The following is a 21384-nucleotide window of genomic DNA, read 5'->3' as shown; positions in this document are numbered from 1 at the left end:
GAAAATACGCTAAGGTTCGCCATCAGAGAAACCATGGTAAACATTATCCCGGCAGTGGTTGCACCGGATGACAACTTGTACAATGCCTATCAGCTCCCGATTACCTTAACCTTATACGGACGATTAAGGAATTTCCTCGCCGATATCTGAGCCAAGTGCAACGGTTTCGCTCGTCGACGACAGGTTTGCGCAGATTAATCTACAGAAATCTCATCACTACGGACTAATTCAATTTATGTGAAGTCCTCACGGACCGGCCAGTTCAACCTAATCTGCGGAAATCCAAAATTGCCCAGCACAATCTTATGCCCCCCTTGAATAGGGGGATCGACGATATCTCCTAAAAAAGGAGCGGTAGGTCTGGCGCTTAAATATTATGGGCATATAGACCAGGAATTACAGCCTGTTTTACACATTTGGAAAATATGGAACTTCTTAGATGAAATCTCCTATATGAATCTCCCGAGTTCAGAGAATTTGGGAGAGTTGGGGAAGTTCGTAACATGACTGTAGAAACTGATACCTTGAAGTTCCTTGTAAGGAACTGGGAAGTGTTGTGAAAATGTGCCAGGATAAAAATATAAGATAAGGTGGCTCATGGAGTGTTCGAAAAAAATGCTCCGCAGATTTTTTGTCTTGTCCGTGATGCTGCCGCGAGATAGTCATGTTATGAGGATGGACGAAGAAGCTCTGACCAAGAAAGTATTTGAATCGACAGTGCAGTTTGAAAGCGGAAGGGTGAGACCTCCTGTGTGTTGGAAGAGGTAGGTGCAGGAAGACGTGGCAGCTAGGAGATGGGAATAATCACTCAACAAGAAGTCAAAATAACAAAAAACTTTGAATGGCCGCATTAAGTCTCTATAAAATCGACAGTTCACTCTCGAATAGTAAAGGGCCGAAGGTTACATCTAAAGAGATTCTTCAACGACCGCTACTCAAGAAGGGGAGGTTGCGTGAAGTACTCCTGTTGTGCGTTTGCTGGACTAGCTTGCTTAAGTTCAGCAAGTTTTGACGAGTTGCTTTTCTTACAAATTCCTCCGCTTTCAGATGTTTACGGTATCATTCGGAATAATTTCGGGACTGTACCGGAATTTTTTCTAAGCGTTTTAAGGGACTATTTCAAGACGCCAGATTTAAGGTTCATTTTGGGACTATCTCCGGATCATTTCGGAATTGATTTCGGGATTAGTTGCGTTATCAATTCGATATTATTTTTAGCTTCATTTCGGAACATTTTTAGATCATTTCTTAATTATCTCCGAAACATTTTAGAATGACTTTCGGAACCTTCCGAAATATTTTCGTGGATGCTTCAGGATTGTTTAAAGTTTTATATCAAAATTGCTTCCAGATTATTTCAGGATGGTTTCTGGTTTATGTCTGGGATAATTTCAAAAGCATTTGGATGTCATTTTGGAATGACGTCCGATCACTATTCGGTATTATTTTCGTAATAAATTCAGGTCTGCATATATCGAAATCTTCCTCAATTGGTTTTGAAGTGAGTAATGAATTACAAACTTTTGAACAATATATAACTCTGAATTGACATTTGACTAGACTTTCGGCATTTGGTACACGAGTCATATGTATTAAGGTTTAAGAAATTTCGGAAAAGTTGCCACTGCTACTGGATGCTACTGTTTGATGTATGTAGGATGCAATTTCGGAAAAGCGGGAAATAGACTTTTATGTTTTATTTGTTGCGTGCAAGGGGTTACTACCTGTTTTAAAGTGTTATTTCAGATTAAAAGCATCTTTTAAATACAGTATCCAAAACTCACCAATATTTCTTAATCTCGTGTGCTCCAACAGCGAAACGTGGTCCGGTTTCTTGAATCGTTTACTGGGATATGAATGTAGACCATCAACTTCTGTGTTGCTGCCATTAGACAAACCGCCACCAATGCCGATTTTGAAACGCTCCTCGAATTCGATGAAATCAATATGTTTGAAGATCTTTTCATCGTCCAATTCGTTGAAAATTGTGCCGCGTACCTATAAAACAAAGATGAAGAAAAGTGATTACTGCTACACAGCAAACTTCAAGACCAACACACAATCACACTTACCTGATTTGGCTTCAAAGCTATCCAATTAAGCGTTGGCAGCTTATATTTCGTAGGCACCTTGCGTTTGATTGTCATGGCACCGTCTGGAGCGGGCATGAAACCGGCGACTGGTGGTGGTGGTGGTTGGAATGCACACATCATAGGACCACCATTTGGACCAGTGCCGTATGGTGGTGAACGCGAGCCTGCCGAGCCACTACCATTGGCTGACATTGTGGGTGATAGGGTGCCGCCATTACTCATACAGCCGCCAGGTTGTAGAGGCGGTGGTGGTGGCGCTGGTGGCGCAGGTGGTGGCGGTGGCGGGGGTGCGGCGTTACTCGGTGACATAGCATGTGGCAAAGGAGGCGGTGGCGGCGGCAGCGGAGGTGAAGTACATTTATCCGGTGATACACCACCATTTTGCAGTGATGTTTCACTATTCGAACCGGAACGTGGCAGTGAACGCGTTAAAGTTTGTAATTCGAGGTTTTTGCTTTGTAATAAGGAATCACGTTTCTTCAACTCTTGTTCATTTTGTTTGAGTATGCGTCGTAGTGTTGTGACCTCTTCATCAAATTTCAATTTTGTGGTAAGCAAGTCTTCACGTTCCGCCTTTAGCACTGCCACTTCGGTTTCGAGCTCTGCAAGCTTATACATGAATTCTGAATTACGATCGACTTCGCGTTCCAACTGATCCTCAAGCTCTTGCACACGCTCTAACGCAGCAGTCTTTGTTTCGGAGTCTTCCATTAAACCCGCCACATCGAAAACGTTGTCCAGATAAGCGGATATTTGCACTTTCAACTCTTCCGATTCAGTCATGCGTAACTTCTCCAGATATTTATCCAAACCTAACGCAGTAAATTCATATTGTAAATGCACGCGGTAATTCATATCCTCCACCGAGTGTACGACGATATTCATGAACTGCATGCAGGCTACCATAAAATCAATATTAAAGGCTTCAAAGTTCATAAAGTATTCCATGAGTGTTTGGAAGCGACGCTTCTCTTGGCACACATCTTTAAAATTATCGAATGAAGACAATATAATCTCGTGACCACCCTTCACCAAGCATATGGCGGCTAAGAGTTCGAGCACCAATGCCTTCGTACGCAACGATTTATGTATCAAACTCAACGCAATACAATTGATCGCCTCACGATGTTGTATCACCATATTGAAGCCATATTTATTATTCATAATTGCACGCAGACACATTATACAGACGTGTATATCATCTGTAGATGCGCCCATATTCAATTTAGCTATGTGTCGTGAACGTCGTTTTATGCTGGGACTATCGAGTACCTCGGCCAGCGAGGGACGTAGAAAACCATTGAGATTATTACCGCTGGAACCGTGCGCCGATGTATGCGAATGTGTGTGATGATGTCGCGTACCATCCAAATTGATGCTACCACTTAAAGGTGAACTCACGCCAACGGATGTCGTACCCAAACCATCTGCTGAGCCAGCACCAACACCAACGCCAACCGTTTGACTGCTGGTCATATTAAGACGTTCATCCGAATCGGAAAGTGCTTCTTCAACGCGCTGTTCATGACGCATCATTTGCAAACGAAAACTTAAATAGTCAACGAGTGCATCGAGGCCTTGATTCGTATCGTCTAGAAACTCTTTAACCCATTCAATGTGATTGGTACGTAACGAGATCTCAAGATCACGCAAAACTTGCGTCGATGTAGACTCGCCAACCATTTTACGTTTCTGACAAAGAAAGTAGAGGAAGAATAGCTGTAAGTGTACAAAATTGTCCCGGGCAGGAAGCGGAGAGGAAGCGGGGAGGAAGATGGAAGGCGTTTGAGTGAGTGTAGTTTTTTTTGTTTTCAAAAAGGTGTGCGGATTGGTTAAGGAAATAATTTGTATTCCGCAGATCAATCACATATATTGTGACCCACGGGGATAACACAAGGGTTAATAGGATATTATAGGTTAAAACACAAATTTGGGACAGTGGGTGGAGTGCGCAAAAGCGTACAGAAAACAAAAACAAAAAATTGCATATTACGTGTACATATAGTGGTTTTATCCAAAGAATTTAGTGTAAGGAAGAATAAAGAAAGTTATGATTGTAAGTTCAAAAAAACAAAAGCATGAAACGAAAAAGAAAGTAAGAAAGGAAGGAAGAAAATGAAAAACAGAAAAGAACAAGTTACAGTGTAAGTGTGTGAGTGTGTGAGTAGAGAAAATGAAAATATTGCATTAATTTTCAGTATTTTTTTTTAATAGAAATTTTATTTTTACTACATACAGAAATTTTAAGAAAAATTCTGAATTTTTTTCAAGCCGCAAAAGTATGGATAGTAGTAGCAGGTGAGTCGCTTAAAGGCCAAAGCCAAGGCATTCAGTTCAATAATAAAAATGTATTTGATGGTTAATCAAAATCTTGAGGCGTCTAAGAATAGCTTGAGGAAAATATGTTAAGGGTATATTTTTTATATTAAGTTAAACCAATATTATAATGGCTGTTAGATGTGCTGGATAAGATGGAGCTATAAGCACAAAAGTATTTCCTAAAAAAAGCTAGATAGACGGCAAAGCTTTCATATGGGTACAAGCTTTAGCTTTAATAACAACTACTCCGTAGTATCTTTCCCTTTTTGATAACTTTTCCTTAAACGATCGTTTATCAATAGAGGGTGAAGCTTTTAGCCGTTTAAGGAAACGAATTGTAAGCTTTTAAACCATCCACTGCTTTAAATCTTTGCTTTTAAGAGAAACATTTTTCTAAAACTTCCTTTTATTAATAGTGTTCCAAAATTTAGAAGTCAATGCTCAATGGAAAGACAAATTTTAAGTTGTTTATGTGAGAAAGCTTTCAGCTTTGGTAGAAGTTTTTATATGAAATTCTTGCCTTCTTTTCAGAAAATATCATTCACAGCTTGTGTTCAGTACTTACTAATAATGGACGATTGCTATATGGAGTCCTTCAAACCAACAAAACACAAATAAAATATTTCTGGTAAACACTCATTGCTTGGAAAGTTATGTAGGTCTAATAAGCTTTCAATGGCTCAAGGAGCGCATAATAAACCTTAAAAGCTCACTTATTGGCGCTAATAGAAAAATTAGAGATAAAGTTTAGTACTGTGCAATTCGATAAGCTCAATGGAAAGAATAAACACTTTTATTGGGTAATAGAATCTTTTTTTTTTGTTGTAGGAGTATCTGTATAAAAGCTGTATTCTTTCTTTTTAATAGCTTACGTATATTGAGTAGTTTAATTTTATTTATAGTGAGTACTGAAAAATAGCTGCTGGGAGTCTGTAATAAAAAAAAAAGCTTTAACTTTTTTATAAATGAAAGGTTGGGATATATCTGCTTTAAAACCAACCTTGTCGGCTGTTAGCGAAAAGCTGCACATGGAGAAAAAGCTTTTAACCTCTATAAGAGAGTGAGCTTAAAAGCTTGCGTATAGAAAGTAATGGAAAATTGCAGCGTGGTATCTCCAAAACAAAAACAGGGTTTCCTGTAAGAAAAATGCGGGAAATGACACCAGCTGGTTAAGAGGCTTAGAACTTACTCGCGGCAGGTATGCCCAAATGATTCTAGGGATTGTAGAGCCAGATTGGTTGCCAGCACAATGTATAGCTTCTCCAAGCTAATTGTCAACCTCACCCTACTCGTGGCGAGTCCTGGCCTAGAAGGTTCAATGTGGTCATATTAAATCGTTCCCGAGATGGTGGGGCTTGTAACTTTATGGTGTTTGTTATCGGGACGTACCGAATCTATATCCGGCAAAGGACCATTAACATCGCTAACACTCCCCAAAACCTTCGGCGAGTGTCTTTACCGCTACAACAACAACATAAATGGGGGAACCTTGTATCCCATTTAAAAGCCTCTGTATAAAAACTTTATCTTCTTCTCACAAAGCGAGCTTTGAAAGTTGCATATAAAGGTACTGGAAAATAACCACCCGGTGTTCGTAAAATAAAAGACAATAGGGAAAATGCGTTTTCCAATGAGAAAAAAATCTTCTTTAAAAGCTCGCTTGTTGGCTATGAGGAAGAAACCTTCGCGCTGCACATACAAAATATTCGTTAGGGAAAATCCTTCCGACATACACATCACCTTTTCACTCGGCCTGTAAGTTATCATAAAACGAATAACCGAGTACTAGGACGAGTTCTTAATTCGATACGAAAAAATTATACAAACGACAACACTCCAAATAAGAATTCAAAAGAACTTGCCATATCCACCAAGTTCGCTTGGATCATCATCATTTATTCGCGGTTAACTGTCTAAGCGATTTTGGCCGTTTCGTGAGAACTCCCACCAGCAGTTGTAGAGATAACTGACGTCAAGGGCGGTCACATTTTCACCCACCTACCTCTCCCGACTGAGTGTAGGTCTTCCTCCTACCTTTAAACACGAAAATTGGAAACTATATTTTCGAACTTTAGAAATCTCAGAAAAATGCGCTTAAGTAAGAATGTGCCATTAATTAGTTAATAAATTGTCAATTAATATCATATTGTAACGAATTTACTGCAATTCCCGTTATTTGCAATCCTCTGCTAACGTTCGAATCACTAAACTGTTGAATAAATAACACCACTATTCAATAATGCAAAATGGCCTTTATTAAAATACTTTTCAAAAATAATACTGCTACTGCTCGACAGATGGAATGCTTAAATCAAACTGATTCTCGCGCCTCTACTGTTGCTGCCTTTTATAGTGTTTGGTTTCCTCGTTGACATTTCTATGCGGTTCTGTTCTAGAATCTACTAGTGATTATCTGCTATAAGTTTCTCAGCTACAGACGCACTTCCTCAATTATAATTGCATACTTTTGGGAGCATCTCAGATAAGATATCTGCATGTGTTTGTCCCTTGCTTCTCCGCTTCGTGTACGTACATATGTGTAGACATAATGATTGAATTATTGATGTGCATACACGTCACTGCTTAGCATCGGCTTAGAGATGACAGTACCCCTTAGTGTTGCTAATATTCGTAACAATATATATTATTTCTAATTGCTGTTTTTATGTACGGGTCCCTTTTTCGCTCTTATTCGTAATCAAAATCTATAAATAAAGTTTTGGTTGTAAAGATGGAGATTCGGGCTATTAGCGAGCTTTGGACAATTTTGGTCGTAGTGCTTTTGTTTAGCTATATTTTATTAAAATAATTTGTTAAAAATAAACGATTGTGAGCACACAAATAAATCTATTTGTACTATGGCACTATTGTGAATATTTGCACCGAGCATATACCGCCATGGAATATGCTATTCGGAGGGTCTGTATATGAAGTCAATGGTAGGAACAAGATGACTATTGTTAAAAGAATCAGGTTTTCTTATAAAAGATTCTTCTTTTAAACGAATAGCTATAAGGAGACTCTTTTCAGGGTTTTGGGAGTTTTATCGATGTTGATGGTCCTTCGACGGATACTGATCCGGCACATTGCGGAAAACGGCACCGTTAAGGTACTAGCCCGACTATCGCGGGACGGATTTGAGTACCATACCATTTGTTTTATTTAGTTCGTATTTTTCTAACATGAAGTTTCCTCGATAAAAGATCTTCCGTTTTAGTAACCGCATCCTGATTATAAGGTGAATTTATATACATTTTACAATATATAGCTGTATATTATATCGATACAAAGAAAAGGATATCTAAATGTAGCTTTAGAAAAAATTTAGACATACTACTCTGGTTTAACTTTCCTAACCATATACCTTGAAGAAAGTTGTAGCACCCAAAAGCCATTATAAAATATATTTAGACAAATTAAAGAAGAAAGAAAACTAGAGAAAATAATACAACAACATTGTAACAAGAAAAGGCGACTAAACTACAAAAACAGAACGTAGGACAAACAGAAAATTACTCTTTCAACCACAACTGCAACTACAATACATTTACGCAAGAAAAAATAAAAATTATTTACTACAATAAGTTATAAGTATATAGCTTTTGAAATAAATTAACTTACCCGATGACTTCGCGATGCTTTTGGATCCAAATATGTACGCAGTTTGTTTAAATAATGAGAAGGCGGATCTTTTGCCTGAACCATTTCCTGTAAACAAAAGAAGTTTTGAATGAATAAAAACTTTTCGTTTTGTGGCGAAAATTCCTTGACAAGGAGAGGAGAGCGAGATGGCGACTAATGGGAGGTAAAAAGGAAGAAGTAGCTACAAAAAACAGCAACACGATAGAATACCAAAGAAAATTTGCAAAGTTTACAAACGGCGATGGTTACTAGGACATGTTTCTGAATTTCACTTCTTCATCAGCTTGCTTTTCGGGAGCTTGCAAAGCGTGCAGTGGGCCATTCATAGGGCTGAGTGGTTAAATGCATCTTCCTTTACACTAGTGTGAATGTTGGAGATTCGAGTTCAATACTCAGCTCCCGAAAAGCTAGCTAATGAAGAAGTGAAATTCAGAAACATGTCCTAGCCACCATCGCCGTTTGTAAACTTTGCAATTTTTCTCTAATATCAATACAAAACAATTGTATAAAGCAATATGAGCAAGTCTCGCTAATTAAATACAGATGATAAATAATTCAAATTTGCCAGGGTGCTCATAAAGGGAGCATGTCCCGCACTTAGACCTCGTTGTTTCTATAAACAATCGTTCTTAGAAGAACACTAAATACCTGCTGCCTCTTTCTGGATTAACAAAACAACAAAGCATAATTGAGCTTACTGGTCCAATCAAACCAAATTAATTCTCTCGCAAGATAGTAAGGATAGTGTTAGTTGGTTGCTGTGCAACCCGAGCGGCGAGACCGGGCCCATGTATTGCTCTACGTGCCATTTTGATGCATTTTCTCCTGGCACCTATTAGTTATCATGTATGTATATTAAATTAGTGTACAATGAGCTTGTTTTTACTCGAACAATTTGGTTAGTGCAATAAACCTGTTGATGTGCATTTCGATACCTCTCTTAGATCAGACAGCAAAAAACCGATCAGAGTTCGGTATCTGATATTTCGCCAGGGTTGCACATTTGCAGAGGTAGTGGATTGCAGTTTTCTTAAACCTTTTGGTTGCATTGGAGGGCATTCCCATTCTTTCAGTGTGTATGCAAAATCACAAATGTGCTGTAATTGTTGATGTCATCATAAATATTTATTTCCTACAAATTTAAGAGAACCCTGTTTTTTTTCTTGTTTAGTCTGGTCAACTTTTTTTGTTGATCCTACACGAGTCCGTAGATTACTAATTTTGAACAGCGGTCGATGTACCGCGATTGTCTCAGTGGTGTCTAACCGTGCATCGGCCTCTGTCAGTTCAGCCTCATTTTCATTGCCGTCTATATGTTGCTGTGACCTGGTACCCATGTGAGTGTAATGCTCCCTGAGTTTTCTGCATTGCGCAGCACCTTTTTACAGTCATCGACGGCCTTGGGGGACGTAAGTGGTGAATCTAACGTCATGAGCGCTGCTTGGAAGATACTAGCTGAGTTTAGACGATGGATTGAAAGTGCCACATCTAGCTGTTTGGAGAAGACCCCTACACCAACACCTCATTCCATTTGGGACCCGCTAGTAAATAGTGAGGTGACACCCTCACTACATACCATGTGACCTGAACAATCCGTTCTCGAGGGTATCCTCATCTTGAAGTTCTTGTCAAACTCCAATATAGCCGAAAGATAATGTTTTGTCCAATCTACATCGGGTAGCCTTCTAAGGACACCGCTGTGGCCATACTGCTTCTCGTTCTAGCACCTAAACTCCCTAGATCTGATGGCAGAGTTTGTAGCTGTAAGGCGTATGTGGAGGTCCAGTGACAACTGTTTAAGGATAAAATTTAATGCAGCCGTTGCACACGAATTAAATGATCCTGTTACCCTTGTAGAAGCAGGCCCGTTGTACTTTTGATACGTTATATTGCTTGTCCAGGCTTGCCACCACAATACCTATTCGTACAATAGGATGGATTATATAACTGCTGTGTAAAGCTACATCGTAAGTTTTGATCATAGGCCAGAGTTTCTGCTAACTTTCCTCTTACACGAGTAGTAGGTTGTTGTTGTTGTAGCGATAACGACACTCCCCGCATGCTTTTGGGAGTGTTATCGATGTTGATGGTCCTTTGCCGAATGCAAATCCGGTACGTCCCGGTAACAAGCACCATTAAGGTACCAGCCCGACCATCTCGGGAACGATTTAGTCTGACCACATGAAACCCCCAAGGCCACTCCGCCCTCCCACCCCCTGGATCCGTGAGGAACTTGGGGTCGCCAGAGCCTCAGCAGTAATAGGATTCGCCACGGGTAGATGAGGTTGACAATTGGGTTGGAGAAGCTATATTTTGCGCTAGAAACACCTTGGAAGGGTTGAGCTACACAACCCCTTGAATGAATTTGGAATTTTAGTCGCCTCTTACGACAGGCATATTCTAAGCCCCCTGACCCGCTGGGGGTAGTAGTAGTAGTAGGAGATGTCATCCCTACTCTTCGTTCAATATTGAATTGCCAGTTTAGCTTATTTATTATCTGTTTGGACTCCAACATATTTAATCCTGGTTGAAAGCGAGAGCTCTGTGCCGTTTAGTGAAGGCAGGCGAAATTGAGCTACCTTTGCGCTATTCTTAGCAAGCTCGAGTGTTATATCGGGAGAACACCACCATGGGGTGTTCATCTTTTCACGTTTCGGGTTGTTGTCACCTAGCCCATGCCTGCCTGTATAGTTCTGTTCTCCCGCATTGATTGTGTCCAACCGCGAATGTGCTTGTCTACTACGGCGATTTCGAAGGCTTGACAATAGCGCTGGTTTCTATATTATTCAATGCACCCTCTGTCTAAGAAGGCAGCTAGGATGTTATATTTGTCATGGAGTGACTTTTCTACAGTACAAACGAGCTCGAGGAGGGCGGTTTCTGTTTACCTGCTCTTCATTTAAGCTTACTACGCCTTTGAAAGATTTGGCCTGTTATTCTTGACCTAATATAGATATCCAAAAGTCTCTCAAGCACCTTAACCTTTGCTCCCTGGGGCAGAAAGGGATAGGGTTAATATCCTAAATTATTACATTCGGTAAGTGTTTTTCCGACGAGGAGAATAGATCATGATAAAAAGTATAAGCTCTCTCTATCATAGATAGCATTTCAATGTTATATATAAACCTACATATTTCATTTGAGGATCGGCGTCTTTTTGTGACACGACTGCATAAGATCACAGCTAATGCAATTTTTATCTAACGTATACGCAATAAAAGCATAAACCGCCGCGAAATGCATTGAAATCGAAAAGTCGTCTGGTGTATCAGCATTGGTTTTACTATTAAATAAATCCAAGCGATATGACCCATTGTGATGCGACATACAGAGTCATATATCAGCGTATTGAGTGCAATAAACTTTGCTTTGATATTTTGTGATCCACTTTCAAGGGGAAACAAACAAAAAGATATAAATAAAAAACATTACAATATTAAAGATAAGAAAATCCCATGCGCAATTTGCTTTTGGTTTCCTGCTTGTTTAACCTTTTTGCGGATATTTAGAACTGAAGTTTATCTGCTTAATATAATTCTTATAACCGAGCTTGCTTGTGGTTTTCCTTGTGATAAATGGTTTCGCGAAGCAAATATAAAAGAATAAAGCAATATCCGCTACCCCTGTGTTTAGAAAAAAGGAAGCGCTCACGCAAAGTAGGTCGTTGATATCTCGAGAGATCCAAGTATGGAGTCTTAGGCTTAGTAGTAGTTAGCCACCGCCTTTGGTGGTTAAGGCATAACAAGCTATTCAATAGAAAGATTCGCATGTTTAATGGAGCAAACGTTGAGTACGTCCACACGGTTATACGCTGGTGGAACCAATATTCAAAAGACACTATGTCAGAGATTCGCTGAAATTATTGGGTACCATGCTAGAGCTAGTTGAGCCGTATGTCGCTTAAACAAGCCCAGTGCCCAGGCACCAGCTATGGGTCCGCCTCCAATCAATAGATCAACTCCCTATGTGAGGCCTAGACTCCTTCGGCTCAGTAACAGTCACAGTGCGAAGTAGTACCGAAAAGAAATTGATGGCGTTATTGAAATCTTTGATCATCAGTGCGGTCCATTTAGTTGCCATACGTTACTTAATAAGCCGCCGTGCCATTCCCGCTCGAATAAGAGCTGGTAATGGGAAACATTTTGCTGGTGCCGACATGGAAACAAAAAGGTTCAACGATGTGTTTGATGGTGCTCGCTTACAGAGTGAATTATCGCAAAGACGCCGTGCGTATTCACCCCAGCGGAAGGAGGCGGCTGGGAACGGTTGATGCAGTACGTCAAGCGAGTTCTTAGCGGAACTTTAAAGGGAAGCCTCGAGAGCTACGCTTAACTGTTTTCGAAGCTGAGAATATTGTTGATTCTCAGCCACTGACGCAATTGCCCATCGAAGCCGACCAGGAGCAACCAGAAAACATTTAGAAGCGATAGAAAAAAAGGTCCAAATATTCAATACTTGAAAACTTCATGAACAAATTTTACGCCACAGAAAGTTTCACGAACGTGGATGGCACGTCAAATTAAAGTTGTAGCGAAGCGTTGCAGTAGTATGACCACGCTGTTATTATACGCGCGCCTAAAACATCACTATCTTAAAACACACAGAGACCAGCTTACCAACAGCGAGCGAATATCAGCTGAAGGTGACAAAAATGCTATACTTCTCTACCACTTTATGTGATTCGCTATTTAAGTACAGATTAGGCCAAAATTATATATATACTCTACGTTGCCAGCTGTCCAAGAGGAAGGGAATTGATGCTTCGGCATAAAATATAATATTCGCTTTGCTCTGATCTTGATTGTATGACAATTTGCGTGTTGGGGAGAGCTGGGATAATTTAGGCTTAGTGGTTGCCTTAAAAGATTTGGAACTATTATTATATGAGTATATATTTCATCCAGACTCCTTTTGGCCCCGAAATTGTTGCGCAGTGTTATTGATGCGACGCAGTCATGACCGAACTATCTTAACTTCTTCATTCATGCAGTTTTGTAAACTGAAATATGGTTTCAAATAAAAAACTATTTTTATAATCAGCTGAGCAGAGCACACAGAGTATATTAATTTCGTTCGCATAACGGTACCCCGTAACGGCATAAACTAATCGAGTTAGATATAGACTTCTGTATATCAAAATGATCTGGGCGAAAAAAAATTAATTTAGCCATGTCCGTCGGTCCGTCCGTCCGTCTGTCCGTAAACACGATAACTTGAGTAAATTTTGAGGTATCTTAATGAAATTTGGTATGTAAGTTCCTGGGAACTCATCTCAGATAGCTATTTAAAATGAAAATCGGAACATAACCACACCCACTTTTTCGATATCGAAAATTTCGAAAATCCGAAAAAGTGCGATAATTCATTACCAAAGACGGATAATGAGATAAAACTTGGTAGTTGGGTTGACCGTATGACGCAGAATAGAAAATTAGTAAAATTTTGGACAATGGGTGTGGCACCACCCACTTTTAAAAGAAAGTAATTTAAAAGATTTACAAGCTGTAATTTGGCTGTTGAGTATGTAATGTTCGGTTTCACCCGAACTTAGCCTTTCTTACTCCTTATTTTCCAATTTGTTCAAAGTATTATGCAAATAATAATAAATGATAATTAAAACTAAAAAATATACATCCATAGAAAAGGTGTCATCCAATTAGCATATCAATTTATTTCATTGTTACTTTGTTTAACTTAATTCGTAATATTAAATGTATATTACATATTTCATTTTCGTATTTTAGATTACTAATTAAGTTAACAAGTAGCATTTTGTCAGCTGAATTGGTTGATTCCATAATCATTCGGACATCGTGCCGTTGCTATTTGGGTTCGAAGAGTAGGCAATCATCAATAGATGCAGCAAATGTTTACGTGTTTCTTGTTTGTTTTTTTTTTCGCGGTGCTGCTGTTTTTTCTTTGTTTATTTATGCTCCCATAATTCGCATTGAGCATTTGTTATTTCTGTTAATGTTGTATCACTTCTTTCCGCACTACTTACATATTTATGAACAATTTGTCTGTTAAGCTATATAAATACATAGAAGTAAAGGGTGTAGCAAAAAGTTGTACGATATTTAAAAAATTCAATATTTAAATTCTTTCGCGAAGTGACGAAATCAAGTATTTGCCAACAAAGTATATTGAATCGCTTTCCGTTGTACCTTGTCAAATTTTGTTTGGAGAAAAAACGGTTCCGCCGCTGCACCATCTTCAGTGCATTTTTTACAGGGTGGATAATTGATGTATATCATAACGATATTCCGTCATCGCTTGCCATATTTGATTTAGAGACAAATTGGTAATAGTGCTGTGCCATCTTCAGTGTCTTTTGTGTTGATTTTTCGAGAGGGTGGATAATTGGTGTATATTTGAACGATTTACCCTTATCTCTCGTAAACTTTGTAAAGTTTGGTTTGAAGGCATATGTTGTTGTTACTGTTGTAGCAGGCATATCGTATTCGGCGTCTTCAGGGACATTTTATTATTGTTTTGTAAAATTTCTCACGGGCCGCTTTTCGTATTTGGTTTTGAGATAAACATGTTCTGGGGCTTTGTGCATGTAGGGTTCTTATTATTTTTATTTTACTTTGTATTTTAGTTACTTTGAACTTTTTAATGTTTAAATGTATTATCAATATTTTAAGTTTCAAAATTGATTTTCAATTTTCAAAAATTTTCATTATTGTGAAAAATAAAAAAATAAAATAGACGCATACTTTTAGGCGTCGATCTAACTCGAGTAATAATCCAAATTGGTTGTGTAGATTTCACTACAAATTTGGAAATAATGCTAGAAGTTATGAACATCCTTGTTCTTATAACAAAAAACAAAGACTCAACAACCTAAATTCTTCCGTTGTTGCAGCGACGAACAACGGAAACTTAGAATTTTCGACGCGTCGCTTATTTATTTTTGACAGAGAAAACAAACAAAATTTTTTAATTGATAGTGGAGCAGAAATTTCGGTATTACCCGCGTCTAAATTTCCTCATACGAAACGTTCAGACATAATTCTCACTGCAGCTAATGGCTCAACAATTGCCACTTACGGGAAAAGGCTTTTAAACGTAAATTTGGGTTTAAGACGTGAATTTCCGTTTACATTTTTGATTGCAGATATAGCCAAGCCAATAATTGGCGCTGATTTTCTTTGTAAATATGGTCTTCTTATAGACATTAAACATAAACGTTTGGTAGATCCATTAACCAATCTCTCAGTTAATACAGTATCCTACTTTTGTGATATTCCATTACCGAAATTATTTGTGGTTGACAATAAATTTACAAAATTATTAAAAGAGTTTCCGTCACTTATTTCTGAACCAGATTATACTAAACCTGTTAAACATACAACAGTACATCGACTTGTAACAGAAGGTAATCTTCCATTTTCTAAGCCCAGGCGCTTAGATCCGGTAAAATACAAAGTCGCGAAAACGGAGTTTGATTTCTTAGTTAAAACAGGCATTTGTCGGCCTTCAAATTCTTCAGTAGCATCACCACTTCACCTTGTACCTAAAAAAGAGTTGAATGATTGGCGTCCATGTGGTGATTTTAGAAGATTGAATATTGTAACTGTTATCCCTTACCTCACATTCAAGATTTTAATATGAACCTTCATAATAAAAATATATTTTCAAAATTAGATTTAGTTAGGGCATATCACCAAATTCCTATGGCTGAAGAAGATATTTATAAAACTGCTATTACAACTCCTTTCGGTATGTTTGAATTCATGAGAATGCCTTTCGGACTTAGAAATTCTGCACAAACCTTTCAACGATTCATAAATGAGGTAGTAGGTGACTTAGACTTTGTATATGCTTACATCGACGACTTACTTATTGCAAGTACAGACGAAGAACAACATTTAAAAGATTTACGTATCCTTTTTCAACGCCTTACAGAGTACGGTTTAAACATTAAACCAAGTAAATGTACTTTTGGTTTAACGAATATAGATTTTTTAGGACATAACATTTCTGGAACAGGTATTCGACCTTCCGATGAAAAGGTATCAGCTATTCGCAATTTCGAACGTCCAAAATCAGTTAAGCAGGCACAGAAATTTATTGGTATGGTAAATTATTATCATAGATACATTCCAAAACTAGCAGAATTTACAAACAAAATTTATGATCTAATTAACAAAGTAAATAAGAAACGTGACAAAACTTTGGTATGGGATGAGAATTCGAATGAAGCTTTTGAATGCATTAAAGATAAATTTGCATCTACGATATTGTTAAATCATTTTAACAAAGATGCTAAATTATCTTTAACAGTAGATGCATCTAACACAGCGATTGGGGGCGTTATACAACAAAATTACAATAATAAAATTGAGCCCATTGCATTCTCTTCTAAAAAAACTTTCTCCAACTGAAATTAAGTATAGTGCTTTTGATAGGGAATTATTGGCGATTTATTTAAATATAAAACATTTTAGATATCTTTTGGAAGGACGACAATTTACAGTTTATACGGACCATAAACCTTTGACTACTGCTTTAAATTCAAAAACAGAACGAAGTCCTAGACAAACGAGACACTTGGAATTTATAGAACAATTTACTGATGACATACAATACATTAAAGGAGAATCCAATGTTGTAGCAGATACGCTATCTAGAGCTTTTGAGGTTAATGCAATATATAAAACAGAACTGAATTTTAAAATTTTACAAAGTGAACAACAAAAAGATGATGACTTAAATCAATTTGTATCTGATTCTCAATATCTAAATTTAAAGTTAATTAATATTCCCATTTTAAATTTTGATATTTGGTGTGAAATTTCAGGAGAGACTCCTAGGCCATTTGTACCGAATAATTTGCGAAAGACAGTATTTGATATTTTACATGGAATAGCACATCCGGGTACAAGAGCTACACGACGGCTCATAGTTAAAAAATATTATTGGCCTAATATGAATAAGGATATTAATATTTGGTCAAAAGAGTGTCTTAATTGTCAAAAGTCTAAAGTTTATCGTCATACAAAATCCCCTGTTGTCAAAATTCAAATTCCCAAGAATAGATTTGAACACATCCATTTAGATATAGTTGGACCATTACCTATTTCAAAAGGACATCGCTATATTTTAACGATTATTGAAAGATTTACCCGTTGGCCTGAGGCATATGCATTAAAAGATATTTCAGCAACTACAATTGCAAATAAGTTTTTTAGAGAATATATTTCTCGGTTTGGAGTTCCGTTAAAGATAACAACTGATCAAGGTAGCCAATTTACATCGAAATTGTTTTCAGAGTTAACTAAATTACTTGGTAGTCACCAAATTACAACATCCGCATATCACCCTCAAGGAAATGGTATGGTTGAAAGGTTTCATAGACAATTAAAGACTACTATAATAGCTAGAGAGGACACAAATAATTGGTATGACAAGTTACTTGGTTTGCGATCTATTTACAATGAAGATATTTCGGCTACACCAGCGGAAATGGTTTTCGGTCAGAATTTACGTTTGCCAGGGGAACTTGTTGTGCCATCAGCTAAAAATTTCTCATCAACTGAAGTTTTAAGTAATTTACGTGAACATTTTCGAAATGTTAGATCAAATTTAAGTCATCATAAAGATGCTGATACTGGAATTTATGTTCCAAAAGATCTTCAAACTTGTAAATTTGCATTCGTTCGAGTCATTAATAAACATTCATTACAACAACCATATGAAGGACCTTACAAAATTGTGGAAAAAGACCAAAAATGTTTTAAACTTGAAATAGATAATAATATTAAAACTATTCCTATTGATAGATTAAAGCCTGCAATAATTGAGACAACAGACACAAACAACACCAAGAATTTACATAAAAAGAGAGTTACATTCAATTTGTTTAATGATAAATTTTCTTGAAGGGGGAGTAATGTAGGGTTCTTATTATTTTTATTTTACTTTGTATTTTAGTTACTTTGAACTTTTTAATTTTTAAATGTATTATCAATATTTTAAGTTTCAAAATTGATTTTCAATTTTCAAAAATTTTCTGGATTGTGAAAAATAATACGTGGTTTAAATTACTACAGTGCAATCTGCCTTTTGTGCTTTTTTTGTTTTTCCGACAGGGTAAAGACAAACAAGTTTCGGCGTTGTGTCATCTTCGGGTCTGGCTTATTCATGCATGTTGGAACAATTTGCTGTAACCTCTTGTCGAATTCTGTTTGAAGACAAACCGGTTATGGCGTTGACTTCAGTGCCCTTTTTGTTGATTTTCCGACAGGGAGATTAGTTTTATGTACGATTGATGGAACGATTTTTCCTCATCTCTTGTGAACTCTGGTTTGGAGTAAACCGATTTCAGCGCTGTGCCATCTTCAGAGGCATTATTATTATTATTATTTTTTATTTTTTTTTGTATACTTTCTGGCAGCGTGGATAATTGATAATTAGTGGAATGATTTTTCGTCATACCTTGTCAAACTTGGTTTGGCGACAACCCGGTTTCAACGTTGTGCCACTTTTAGTGGTCCCAATATTAATCTTCCTTCTTAGTTTCTGGGAACCTAACTACGCAAATCTTTTGAGATACCCTTGCTCGGACTTCCTTGGCTAGGTATTGTAAATTTTACGATCTTCAGACTAAGTTGCAGAGAATATGTGAACCGGACTGATTTTGTGTCAAAAAATACCCGATTTTGTCCTGTAACCTACCACTCAATTATTTGTGTCCCTGCAAGCAGGTTTCCATTTTACACGGCTACCTCGATCTACAAAACTTTTTCTTCTTGATAAATTGGTATAGAATCAACAGTTTGAGATCGATTCTTTCGGCCTTAAGCCGTTAGGCTTGACTGACGCTCTCAGCGTGACTACTACAATTAAACTAGCAAAGACCAAATAATTTTTTTTTTTGTAGTTTCATTCATCGAATTTTTTTTTTTTAATTCAATTCCTAGCCTTTTATGCCAAGTTCTTCCTGACTATAACCAGATCCTAGTCTGTTATCTCAAGTATTAAATGATTATCGTTCAGAAAGAGTTTTCCGTTTAATAAAGCAATCTGCAATTCTTCATGAGCCTTATAGATGGGTAGTTTCTGCGCCGCTTCCTTAAGTTTAGGCAGCATAAACCTTCTTACAGTTGTGTTTCAGACATTAGTTGATCTATGGAAGAAGTGACATAGGATCGATGGAAAGCGTCCGGTTGCCAGTGGAATCGGTGGACAAGCGGTGGAAACGGGTCAGCACCTTACGGTTACTGGTGTAATCGGTAAATGGCGACTGGATTTGCAGCGGACGAGTGTACTTTCGACCAACTGGAGGTTACGATGGTTGGAGAGGTGATTGGTGGCGTTGATGTCCTGCCACAACCGATGGAGCGGTGGATCGGTTTACAAACAACCGGTTGTTTTTGAAATCGGTACTCCGCGAGTCGTAGCTGAAGAATCTGTGTATTGATGAATCTCGGAATTTTCGAGCCACTGAAGGTTGGTGAAATCGATATCCGGAGTTCCAGGCGACGGACTGGTGGATCGATTTCCAAATAACTTATGGTTGGTGAAATTGATAATGCCTAGTGTGATTTATATGGTGGCCTGGCCCCGTAGGTATGGCGGCAGTGGACGCAGTTGTGTCTGGGAAGAGGATGCAGGAATTTGGTTCCTTTACGCCGAACACCAAAAACTAGTGGCGACTGAGGTCACCTACTTGCAGGCCTATGCAAGCTAAGGAAATAACATCTATTTTTAAAGTATTTGCGGTACAAATTTCCCTGATCTTAGGTCGCGGCTTCGATCCCCTATCAAATGCAAAATGTTTCGGCTTAAGTTTAACTCATTTTTTCTGTGCATTGTTGTTGTTGTAGCGATAAGGACACTATCCGAAGGCCTTGGGGGTGTTATCGATGTGATGGTCCTATGCCGGATGCAGATCCGGTAGGTTCCGGTAAGAAGCACCATAAAGGTACTAGCCCGACCATCTCGGGAACGATTTGGTATGACCCCATGCAACCTTCTAGGCCATACCGCCCTCCCACCCCCTAGATCCATCAGGAGTTCGGGGTCGCCAGAGCCTCGGCTGTTAATGATTCGCCACGGGTAGGTGAGGTTCACAATTGACCTTGAGTTGGTTGCGCTACACAACCCCTTGAATAAATTTGGTATTTTAGTCGCCTCTTACGACAAGCATACCTACCGCGGATATATTCTAAGCCCCCTAACCCGCTGGGTATTGTCCGTGCATTCTTATTCGCTTGCTGATCGCTGATACAGTGGCGTCGTATGTATTGGTAACTATATGAATGTGTGGTGGTGATGCTACTAAATACTTGTGATGCTACTGAAAGCGGCTTTATAGGTTTTCTAACATGAATCCGTAGACCCTTTTAGTTTCTATTACTTCTTGAAAATTACTAGTTGGGTTTGCAATAAGGTTAGAAACTCGAACTTCTAGTTGTTCTTCTGATACACCTGTGACATATTTGAGTACGTGTGTGAAGTGAGATATGAAACCTCCTTCTTCACCCCAGTGAGCTTTATAAAGTATAGACAATAGATATACAAGTACGCAGGTTGATACTGAAATATCCTAAAAAGTTGAATACTTTTTGCAGCACCTTGTACAATTACTATTATACTTCATAGTTTCTGATGTTTTGCCAGCCGGTGGTATGCTTTTTTACGCTCATTGCTTTCAATAACAAGCGGCTTGAGCCTAAGCTGCGTTGATGTTTCACTCGTTGGTGGTGTTTGTGGTTGTTGTTGTTGCTATCAAAGCGTCTATTACAATTTAGCGCTGTGCCAAATATACATATCATTTTGTGTTGTTGTTGATTATACAAACAGATGGTAGATGGTTCATGTTTCGTGAGCTGTTCTTGTTTTGGTGTTTTGGTTTTTGGTGTTTTTAGCTTTTTGTTTTTGCCTAAAATATATGTTGAAGCTTTATTTGTATTTGCAATAATTCAACGGTTTGTGATTCTTGCAGTTGCTGCCAACTATTTTCGTTGTTGTATTGTTTTTGTGTTTTTTTGTTTAAACAATGTATTACATTCATTATAATTACGTTTTTGCTATGGCTTTCGTAATATTTTATTTGTGTATGTAATAATTTGTTTTTAATTTTAAGGCTTTGGTCATTGACGGTACAATTTGGTGTAGCAATTAATTTAGTTTTAATTGCATTTATTTATTTATGTTGGTTAACATGTTGAGGATTTTTGTAGACGGAATTCGGTTTCTTCGTTGGTAAAATAAAAACTATAATGGTGAGGTAAGGTTAAAAGGGCTTGGTCGAGAAGCTGCACCCCAGCCCGCCACTTAGGCCATCAATGGGTCCATTGTGATGACCTAAACGGTAAGT

General features: G+C 38.0%; 1 protein-coding gene across 9 annotated transcripts in view; it reads right to left on the bottom strand.

Annotated features, from left to right (window-relative positions):
* Positions 1–21384, bottom strand: part of Frl (formin-like protein) — a 208245-nt gene that overhangs the window by 19236 nt on the left and 167625 nt on the right. For 7 of the 9 annotated variants that reach the window (XR_010953490.1, XM_067787703.1, XM_067787704.1 and 4 more), the window contains 3 exons: positions 8034–8120; positions 2073–3812; positions 1785–1998 (listed from right to left, as the gene is read on the bottom strand). Coding sequence is in view for 8 of the 9 variants with exons in the window: in XM_067787703.1 (XP_067643804.1) it covers positions 1785–1998; positions 2073–3812; positions 8034–8120 (2041 nt within the window). In the remaining variant the exon portion in view is untranslated. The remainder of the gene's footprint in view (positions 1–1784; positions 1999–2072; positions 3813–8033; positions 8121–21384) is intronic. The other 2 variants (XM_067787707.1, XM_067787709.1) reach the window with 1 other exon arrangement.

This window comes from Eurosta solidaginis, chromosome 5 (genome assembly GCF_040869045.1).
Source record: "Eurosta solidaginis isolate ZX-2024a chromosome 5, ASM4086904v1, whole genome shotgun sequence".
In the NCBI taxonomy this organism is placed as follows: Eukaryota; Metazoa; Arthropoda; class Insecta; order Diptera; family Tephritidae; genus Eurosta; species Eurosta solidaginis.
Note: the sequence above shows the minus strand (reverse complement) of the source record. Positions and strands in the feature narration are given on the sequence as shown.